General features: G+C 38.2%; 1 protein-coding gene across 1 annotated transcript in view; it reads left to right on the top strand.

Moving 5' to 3' along the window:
- The window catches only part of CNGB3 (cyclic nucleotide gated channel subunit beta 3), a 218,399-nt gene extending 208,109 nt beyond the window's left edge, over nucleotides 1–10,290 (top strand). The window contains exons 16-18 of the mRNA XM_004370790.2: nucleotides 7,935–8,081; nucleotides 8,301–8,475; nucleotides 9,978–10,290. Of these exons, the coding sequence (XP_004370847.1) occupies nucleotides 7,935–8,081; nucleotides 8,301–8,475; nucleotides 9,978–10,235 (580 nt within the window). The 3' untranslated portion in view covers nucleotides 10,236–10,290. The remainder of the gene's footprint in view (nucleotides 1–7,934; nucleotides 8,082–8,300; nucleotides 8,476–9,977) is intronic.
- Nucleotides 10,291–10,991: the final 701 nt, after the last annotated feature.

The following is a 10,991-nucleotide window of genomic DNA, read 5'->3' on the forward strand; positions in this document are numbered from 1 at the left end:
AGAAGGACACTATCATATATAGTGATTAAAGGGACGATCCATCATGAAGCCATAACCATAATAAACATCTATGCACCCAATGACAGGGCTCCCAAATACATAAAACAAACTCTAACAGCACTGAAAAGAGAAATTGACAGTTCCACAATAATAGTAGGAGACTTCCACACACCACTTTCGGTAAAGGATAGAACATCTAGAAAGAAACTGCACAAAGATACAGAAGACCTAAAGGATACAATCAGCCAACTTGACCGCATAGACATATATATATAGAACACTACACCCAACAGCTGCAAAGTACACATTCTTTTCCAACACACATGGAACTTTCTCTGGAATAGACCACATCTTAGGCCACAGAGCAACCCTCAACAAAATCCAAGACGTTGAGATAATACAAAGTGTCTTCTCTGACCACAACACCATCAAGGTAGAAATTAACAACAGGAAGAGCAAGGGAAAAAAATCAAATACATGGAAACTGAATGACACCTTGCTTACAGACCACTGGGTAATAGAAGAAATCCGAGATGGAATCAAAAAATTCCTAGAATCAAACAAGAATGAAAGCACATCATATCAAAACCTTTGGGACACAGCAAAGGCAATTTATAGCAATAGATGTACACATCAAAAAAAGAAGAAAGGGACAAAATCAAAACATTAACTACACAACTCAAACAAGTAGAAACAGAACAGTAAAAAAAGCCCACAGCCACCAGAAGAAAGGAAATAATAAAGATCAGAGCAGAAATAAATGAAATAGAGAATAGAAAAACAATAGAAAGAATCAACAAAACCAAAAGTTGGTTTTTGAAAGGATCAACAAAATCAACAAACCACTGGCCAGCCTGACAATAGAAAAACAGGAGAGGACACAAATAACCTAAATAAGAGATGAAACGGGGGACATTACAACTGACCCACCTGAAATAAAAAGGATTATAACAGAGTATTATGAAAAACTATACTCCAACAAATTTATCCTAGACGAAATGGATAAATTTCTAGAAACACAGTACCTACCCAAACTAACACAAAGTGATGTTGAAAATCTGAACAGACCCATAACAAGAGAAGAGATTGAAAAGATAATAAAGAGACTTCCAACAAAAAAAAGCTCTGGCCCAGATGGCTTCCCTGGAGAATTCTACGAAACATTCAGAGAAGAGTTTATACTAGTACTACTCAAACTATTTCAGAACATAGAAAAGGAAGGGATACTTCCAAATTCATTTTATGAAGCCAGCACATCCCTGATACCAAAACCGGGCTGAGATGCCACAAAAAAGAAAATTACAGACCAATATGTCTCATGACTATAAATGCAAAAATTCTTAACAAATAACACTAAACCACTTCACATGGAGTGCTGGTACCTTATAACGGAGTAATCCCAATTCTTCCCTCCCATTTCTTATGACATTGCTGCCATTCATTGTATTTATTCATATGCTATAATCATCCAATACATTGTTACTATAACTATTCAAACAAGCAGATATCTTTTATATCCATTGAGAATAAGAAAAATAAAAGTTTTTATTTTACCTTCATTTATTTCTTGTCCGATGTTCTTCCTTTCTTTATATAGATTTGAGCTTCTGACTTTTATCACTTTCCTACTCCCTGAAGAACTTCTTTTATCATTTCTTGCAGGGAGATCTATGATGAATTCCCTCAGTTTTAGTTTTTCTGAGAAAGTCTTTATTCCTTCTTTATTTTTAAAGGATAATTTTGCTGAATATAGAATTCTAGGTGAGTGTTTTTTTTCTCTCAATACTTTAAATATGTTAGTTCATTCTCTTCTTGCTTTCATGGTTTCTAATAAGAAGTATGCAGTGTCCCCCTCTCATCCTCTCATCCTAGCTTCTTTGAAGATTTTCTCTTGTCTTTGGTTTTCTGCAGACTAAATATGATATGCCTTGAAGTAGGGTTTGTGAGGCTTTGTTTTGTTTTTTTTGTTGTTTTGTTTTGGGTATTTATCCTGTTTGGTGTTCTCTCAGCTTTCTGGATCTGTGGCTTGGTGTCTGTTATTAATTTTGGAACACTCTTGGCCACTAATACTTCAAATATTTCTTTTCCTTTTTCACTTTCTTCTTCTGGATTTCCAATTATGTGGAAATTAAACCTTTTTTAAATTGTTCACAGTTCTTGATGTTTTGTTCTTTTGTTATTATTATTTTCTCCTAGCATTTCAGTTTGGGAAGTTTCTACTGACTTATCCTCAAACTCACTGATTCTTTCGTTGACCATGTCCAGTCTACTAATAAGCCCATCACAAAAATCCAAAAAACCAAACCCTTTGCCCTTGAGTCGATTCCAACTCACAGCAACACTATAGACAGAGTAGAACTCCCCCACAAGTTTTCCAAGGAGCAGCTGGTGAATTCAAACTGCCAACCTTTTGGTTAGCAGCCAAGCTCTTAAACCACTGCACCACCAGGCAATCAGAGCAGCTATTTGCTCCAATTACATTATTTTTCATTTCTAGCATTTCCTTTTGATTCTGTCTTAGAATTTCCACCTCTCTGCTTACATTACCCATCTATTCTTGTATGGTGTATACTTTTTTCATTAGATCCTTAACTTACTAATCATTTTTAGGTGCCATTGAGTCAGTTCCAACTCATAGTGACCCTATGTACAACAAAACGAAATACTGTCCAGTCCGTCACCATCCTCACAATCATAGCTATGTTTGAGCCTATTGTTGCAGCCACTGTGTCAATCCATCTCGTTGAGGGTCTTCCTCTTTTTCACTGACCTTCTACTTTACCAAACATGATGTCCTTCTCCAGGGACTAGTCTTTCCTGACAACATGTCCTAGTCTCTCCTGACAACATGTCCAAAGTAAATGAGAAAAAGTCTCGCCATCCTCTCTTCTAAGGAGCATTCTGGCTGTACTTCTAAGATAGATTTCTTCATTCTTCTGGCAGTCTGTTGTAAATTCAATATTCTTTGCCAACACTGTAATTCAAAGGCATAAATTCTTCTGCGGTCTTCCTTATTCATTGTCCAGCTTTCACATGCACACGAAGTGAATGAAAATATCATGACTTGAGTCAGGTGCACCTCAGTCCTCAAGGTGACATCTTTGCTTTTTAACACTTTAAAGGTCTTTTGCATTAGATTTGCCCAGTGAAGTGTGTCATTTGATTTCTTGACTACTGGTCCAAGGAGGTTGATTGTGGATCCAAGTAAAATGAAATCGTTTACAACTTCAATATTTTCTCCATTTATCATGATGTTGCTTACTGTCCAGTTGTGAGGATTTGTGTTTTCTTTATGTTACAATCCATGCTAAAGGCAGTAGTCTTTGAACTTCATCAGTTGATCTCCATCAGTAAGTGCTTTAAGTCCTCTTCACTTTCAGCAAGCAAGTTTGTGTCATCTGTATATCGCAGGTTGTTAATAAGTCTCCTCCAATCCTGAAACCATGTTCGTCTTCATATAGCCCAGGTTTTTGGATTATTTGATCAGCGTACAGGTTGAATAAGCATGGTGAGAAGATACAACCCTCACGCACACCTTTTCTGGTTTTAAACCATGCAATATCTCCTTGTTCTGTTCTAACAACTGCCTCTTGGGGTATGTACAGGCTCTGCATGAGCACAAATAAGTGTTCTGGAATTCTCATTCTTCGCAAAGTTATCCATAATTTGTTATGATCCTCACAGTCAAATACCTTTGCGTAGTCCATATAACACAGGTAAACATCTTTCTGGTATTCTCTGCTTTCAGCCAAGATCTGTCAGCAATGATATCCCTTGTTCTACATCCTCTTCTGAATTCGGCTTGAATTTCTCACAGTTCTCTGTCAATGTAATGCTGCAACCATTTTTGAATTATCTTCAGTAAAATTTTACTTGCATGTGATATTAATAATATTGCTCTATAATTTCTGCATTTCATTGGATCACCTTTCTTTAGAATAGGCATGTATATGGATCTTTTCCAGTCAGTTGGCAAGGTAGCTGTCTTCCAAATTTCTTGGCATAGACGAGTGAGCCCTTCCAGTGATGCATCCATTTGTTGAAACATCTCAATTAGTATTCCATCAATTCCTGGAGCCTTGTTTTTTGCCAATGCCTTCAGTGCAGATTGGACCTCTTCCTTCAGTACCATCGATTCTTGATCATATACTATCTCCTGAAGTGGTTGAACATCGACTAATTCTTTTTGGTACAGTGACTCTGTGTATTCTTTCCATCTTCTTTTGATGCTTCCTGCATCATTCAATAGTTTGCCCATAGAATCCTTTAATATTGCAACTTTAGGCTTAAATTTTTCTTCAGTTCTTTCAGTTTCAGAAATGCTGAGCATGTTCTTCTCTTTTGGTTTTCTGACTCTAGGTCTTTGCACATTTCATTATAATACTTTACTTTGTCTTCTAGAGCTGCCCTTTGAAATCTTCTGTTCAGCTCTTCTACTTCACCATGTCTTCCTTTTGCTTTAGCTACTCTATGTTCAAGAGCAAGTTTCTGAGTCTCTTCTGACACCAATTTTGTCTTTTTTTTTTCTGTCTTTTTAAATGACCTTTTGCTTTCTTCATGTATGATGTCCTTGATGTCATCCCAAAATTCGGCAAATGTGAAGAAATTGAAGATTTTTACCAACTTCTGCAATCTGAAATTGATCAAACATACAATCAAGATTCATTGATAATTACTGGTGATTGGGATGCAAAAGGTGGAAACAAAGAAGAAGAATCAATAGTTGGAAAATATGACTTGGTGATAAAAATGAGTCCAGAGATCACATGATAGAATTTTGCAAGACCAATGATTTATTCATTGCAAATACCTTTTTTCAACAACATAAACGGCAACTGTACACTCGGACCTTGCCAGATGGAATACAAAGGAATCACATAGACTACATCTGTTGAAAGAGACAATGGAGACGCTCAGTATCATCGTCTGAACAAGGCCAGTGGCCAGTTGTGGAACAGACCCTCAATTGCTCCTATGCAAGTTCAATTTGAAGCTTAAGAAAATTAAAGCAAGTCCATGTGAGCCAAAATACGACCTTGATTATATCCCACCTGAATTTAGAGACCATCTCAAGAATAGATTTGACATATTAATCATAAAAAAACCAAACCCGTTGCTGTTGAGTCAATTCTGACTCATAGCGACTCGCACAGTTATTTTGAATTTCTTGTCTGATAATTCCACCATCTGTGTCATATCTGACTCTTGTTTTAATACTTACTTTGTCTCTTCAGACTGTTTTTTCCTTGTCTTTTACCAAGCCCTGTATTTTTTTTTTTTTTTTTGAAAGCTGAATGTGATGTAGTGGGTAATAGGAACTGAAATAAATAGGCTTACAGCATAGGGTCACTATGAGTTGAAATTGACTCAACGGCAACAGGTTTGGTTTTTTTGGTTATAGCATGAGGTGACAGCCCTGGTGGCATAGTGGTGAAGAGTTCGGCTGCTAACCAAAGGGTTGGCAGTTTGAATCCACCAGCCACTCCTCGGAAGCTGTTTGGAACAATTCTGCTCTGTCCTATAAGGCCGCTATGAGTTGAGATCGATTCGATCGATGGCAACGAGTTTGTTTTTGTTTTTGTTTTTCTTACAGCATGAGGTTTTTATGTTAATATGACTAGGAGTTGGACTGTGCTTAATGTTTTCTGTAACTGTAGGTGGCAGGGGCTTCAAATTTCTCTAGAGACTTAGTTTTCATCTCCTCTGTTGACTTTGGGCTTCCCTAAGTATTCCTTCTCAAAGAGTCTTCCTGTTGCAGCTTTTTCACCTATAATCCACTGCTATTAACAGAAGCACTGTTGGTGTGGTGCTAAAATACATGTAAGGGGAAGCATTCTATAATCTTATGATTAAATCTTAGTCTTTTAGTGGGCCTGTGTCCCTGGGATATAACCCTTCACAAGTGTTTCTTAGCTTCCCATTTTCCTTAGGTAAAACAAGGAAGGTAAAGGGGGCTGGAGTGGGAATAATGCGCTTCCCTTAGTGTTGGGATAACACTCTGGTAAAGTCTAGTAAAGGCCTGGAGAGTAGGCCTTTGTTATGGAAAACAAATACACTCTGGAAATATATCACAATGATTAATTTTCCCTTCCCCCTGCCAGATCCACCAGGGGATCTTTGTTAGCTCTCCACCATGAGAAATGGTGGGGTTCCTGGAGGTAAAAACCCTCAAAAGTGTGAGATTCCTTCTAAGACTTTGGTCCCCAAGAATTTCTCACTCTCATGCTAGTCCACTCTCAGCCTCCAGCAATTCATCAACATTACCATTTAACTGTTCCTCTAGTTTATAGCTCTAGGAGCTTCTGCTCCAGGTAAGCAGATCTGTCGGTAACTCTCTGGATTCACCTGTCTCTCCAGAAGTTGGGATGGCAGTTTGTCCTGTAACCTCAGTTCTCTGATGGGACTAAGAAAGTAATTGATTTGTTTTTTGTTTTAAAGACTAGAGTGATTACATGTTAGAGTTGAAACCCTATGTTAGTTTTTTAAAAATTAACAACCAGCTGGAATGTTCCCCTTTCTTCAACAACAGTAGAAGATGTACACATCATCTAACATAAACCTTCAGCAGATTGACACAGGACCCATGCAGCTTCTCACATCTCACTGCTCCAAAGGCAGGGCTGTGAGATTCTACTGTCAAGGTGTTTTTTCTGTCCTTTCCACCCATAGAGATTGTGTTTTTATTAATGTGATTCTTTCTCCATTTTGAACTGGTTGGTTCCAAGGGGTCTATTGTTTTATCTTCTCAGTGCAGAGCCTATGGTATTTTTATAAACATTTGAAATGTGCTTTTTTTTTTTTTGTCTTATTTTTAAAAACTAACCCCCTTTTTCCAGATCATTGGTGAATAATATAATTTTCATTCCTTTATTTTTTCATTTGTGTGTACATTTACTTACCAACTACTTGTTGGTCACTTCCCGGATGTAAAACACCCTGCTATGTCCCTGAGAGACATAAAGCCCAGAATTCACTGACATTCCAAGTGGAGGGAGTTTCATGTGTAGGAGCACACTACAGAGCAGTTTATAATATTGATATACAAGATGATCTGGAAGATTAGAAGGTGAAGACATTGGATTCACCTGAGGTAACCAGGGAATCATTAAGAGCTGTCCCTCAGATTTGATGTTGAGGGTTGTATCAGTCAGAGCCCAGGTAGGAAACAGAAGATACACTAATGCAAGGTAATTGAGAAGATATTAATAAAAGGATCATGGACAGAAGTGAGGGAAAAATCTAAGAGTACCCAGGATGAGATGGCAATGCATCCCAAAGCTAGCAATGGCAAGGAAGCTATTTCCATAGCTAGGTATGAAGGAGGCAAGGGAAGGGCATGGTTACCAGACCCAGAATGCACTCTGGCTCTACTTGCAATTCTAGGAGATGTCCACATGCCAGAAGCTGCAAATTTTGTAAAGAACTGCAGCCACTGCTAACCTAAAGACTGGCAGGGAAAGGTGGAGGAAATAAATGTCCCGACCCTACTCTCCTCCTGCTTTCTGATTTCCTACCAATATGCCCATTGGCTGAATCCAAATGGAAGTAAGAGGGCAAGCCCTCAGAGGTCAGCTTCCTGGGCAGCAAAGGAAGATGGAGAAATGTGAACAGTGGATCTAGAGCAGCAAATGGGGAGTACCCAGCCCAAAGGAATTCTGCACCTCTGGAATCCGGGATGAAGGATCTGACAGGGCACTGATGGCCACTAGTCCTTGATTTGAGGTGGGAGACAAGAGAAAAAACCTGTTGAAAACTATTCACACTTTTATTACCACCGTATCTTGGCTCTCTCCACATAATCACCTGAAATCTCACCTCCCAAGAACTGTCTCTAAGCAGTGTAAATGTCTGACAACATAGCGATTTATTTTAAAAAGGATTTCAGTGGAAGAAGAGTGAAACTGGTGGCAAAGACTCATTTTTCTCTCTCACAGTCTTCTAGCAGCAGGTGGAGGAAATCGTCGAACTGCCAATGTGGTGGCTCATGGTTTTGCCAATCTTTTAACACTAGACAAAAAGACCCTCCAAGAAATTCTAGCACACTATCCAGATTCTGAAAAGCTCCTTATGAAGAAAGCCAGGTACAACCTTTAAAATTTCATTAGAGACGGGATTGGTTTTAGTCTGTAAAATCTAAGACCAGGAGTACTATACTATGACAATAGTAATCAACTTTCTCCACGTGATACAACTGTCTGTTAAGGTGCTGATTGAAAACAAACTAGGAGAAGTTTTTCTTGGTAGATTTTGCTGGAACTCTCACAGAGCTATCTAAAATAGCTTTCCTCTCCTGTTCACAGAGTTCTTCTAAAACAGAAGGCTAAGGCCACAGGGGCAACCCCTCCCAGAAAAGGATGTGCCTTTCTCTTCCCACCTAAAGAAGAGACACCCAAAATGTTTAAAGCTCTACTTGGAGGTACAGGAAAAACAGGTCTTGCAAGACTACTCAAATTGAAGAGAGAACAAACAGCTCAGGTAATAAGACAGACTTAATGGAAAGTTGTAATGGACAGAGCACTGGTGTAAGTGTACCCAGGAAAGCTCTTACTTTAATTCCATTTCTGACACTGGGATAGTTTGGATTAACCTACTGCTAATAATTACTGCTTTGTATGTGTAGCACTTCTCATTTTTAAAACTGTTTCCCCAAATGTCATCACATTTAATCCTCATGGGTTTTAGTGAGTGTGTGTGTGTGTGGATAGACATACATATAGACATAAAAATATATAACCCATTTTACCAACTAGCTAGTAAACGACATTTTCACAAATATTCCATCAATTGTACATCACAAATTCTTAAGCCAGAGGGATCTTGTAGATTTCATCCAAGTCCTTCATATTATAGATAAAGAAAATGAGATCCAGATCAAGGATTTTGGCTAATATCACAATTTGTGACAGAGCAGAAACTACTGCTCAGGTATTCAGACTTCCAGACCTACACCGAGCTGCCTCCCAATTCCTAGAAATGTGAAGAAATTAGAATGCTTTTTTTTCTCTTCCTCTTTTTTTTGCCTAATATTTCTTTGATTCTCGTAATTAGCCTACAAAAGCAGATACTGAGAAACAGACAGAGCAGAGGTTGAGTTCTTCTGAGTTTAGTCATTATATTGTCTCTCAAATTGCAAGACATGGGTAGATGTGGGCCTTTCAGAAAACGGGTAAAGCAAATATTATAAAGTCAGCCACATTCAAAAGACTTCCCTCTTCTTTCTCCACACACATACTGGTGAAAATTAGGGATGCAGTATAAACCAATTGCCCCCTTTACATCAGTGTAGAAATAATAATTTGTATAAAAGATGTATGTGAGTGGAGAAATATGTAAGTGAATGTATTATTAAGTAAGGTTCTCAACTTTATATGTGCAAATTCATACCTCATACAAGCCTCTCTCAAACTGACTCCAAGCATCATCAGTAAAGAGCATAGCAAATATTTACTATGAGCTTTCTATAAATGATACTAAACACAATAGATTCAAAAACTATAGCTCAGGCACCCATGGGACAAATGGAGAAGATTGTACTAGGAAAGAGATATGAGTTTCATCCTAAGGTCCTCCCATGAGCTCATGCAGGAGGAATACCATACTTCCTATAGTATTTTTACAGTATTTGGTTAATATTATTTGTATTAAAAAATAAACATTTAAAGAGCAACAACAAAGACTCCTGAGCACTGAGTCTACTAATTCAGAGTATGAGGACAGTAGAAAGAGAATTCCTTTGCAAGGACAAAAATGTAATCCAAACCAATCCTGTAAATCGAAAGTGACAGCTCAGCCCCATTTTCCAGCACATCAGAAAACTTAGTCAAATGATAGATGCATAGGGAGACATGATTCCCATATTAACTTAATTCAGAGGGTCTTTCTTTTGGCAGTGATTCTTAGCCAACATAAGCTAATCAAAAGAATCTGAAGTCCATGGTTTTGATTTGGTACCAAGTCTTTGTAATTGCTCCTTCCAGAAAAAAAGTGAAGACTCTGAAGGAGAGGGTAAAGGAAAAGAATATGAAGATGAAGGAAGGGAGCCAGCAGAGAAACCATGGGATACACCCAAATGTGGAGCAAGTCCTATTACAGTGGAGGAAATGCTCCAGTTGGGTGGCAGGGCAGTTTTACCCAGAGGAACTACAGGTCAATCACTCATCATCAGCATGGCTCCTTCTTCTGAGGCTGGAGAAGAGGTTCTGACAATTGAAGTCAAAGAAAAGGCTAAGCAATAAGTGTTTGATTATCTTTAGACGTAATCTAGCTAGTTCCCAAAGAGATTGTACCCAGGATTGTAGCTTAAATTAATGAGGGGAAAAGACCTTGCCAGCACCCCTGAGAAACCACAGGCAAATCCCTAGCTTAGTTTCTAGGACTTGTGTGGGACTGCAATTTTATGCAGTGGTAATAAGAAGATTATTAAAAACCATCCCTATTCTCCATTGTCATTAGCTTTGTGCAATTGCTATTTCTTCTGATTGTGGTAGGGTTTGTTTTTTCTCTCCTGTTCTTTCCCTGTAATGTTTCTTGCCTCCATTTTGATTAGCTTGATCTTGTCTCTGATGTGATTCGTTATCCTGTTCTCTTAAAATATATGTGTGTGTGTATGTGTGTAAATTCTTGTACAGCACTGTTAATCATGGTTACGTATTCTGTGTATCCAAATATTATCTCTTACCAGGAGATTGAGATTTTAATAAAATATGTCAAAAGTCACATGATTGCCATTCAAATGAGGGCAATGAGTCACTATAATATCTAATCAGCAAAGCAGCTGGGCAGGTCTGAAGGGAAGCAGAAATCACGGATCCTTCTGGATGAGAAATCTGACCCCCTAGAAGAGTCCACTGAAGAGCAATATTGGCCAGCAGGACTAACAGACTGGCAAAATCCCATTGCCGGCAACATGTTGGAAAAATTGTACTCTTTGCTAAAGAAATGAAAGTTAGTATTTTCCCCTCACACCATATAAAAGGCAACAATCTACCTAC

This window comes from Trichechus manatus, unplaced genomic scaffold, assembly GCF_000243295.1.
Source record: "Trichechus manatus latirostris isolate Lorelei unplaced genomic scaffold, TriManLat1.0 scaffold00009, whole genome shotgun sequence".
Classification (NCBI taxonomy): domain Eukaryota; kingdom Metazoa; phylum Chordata; class Mammalia; order Sirenia; family Trichechidae; genus Trichechus; species Trichechus manatus.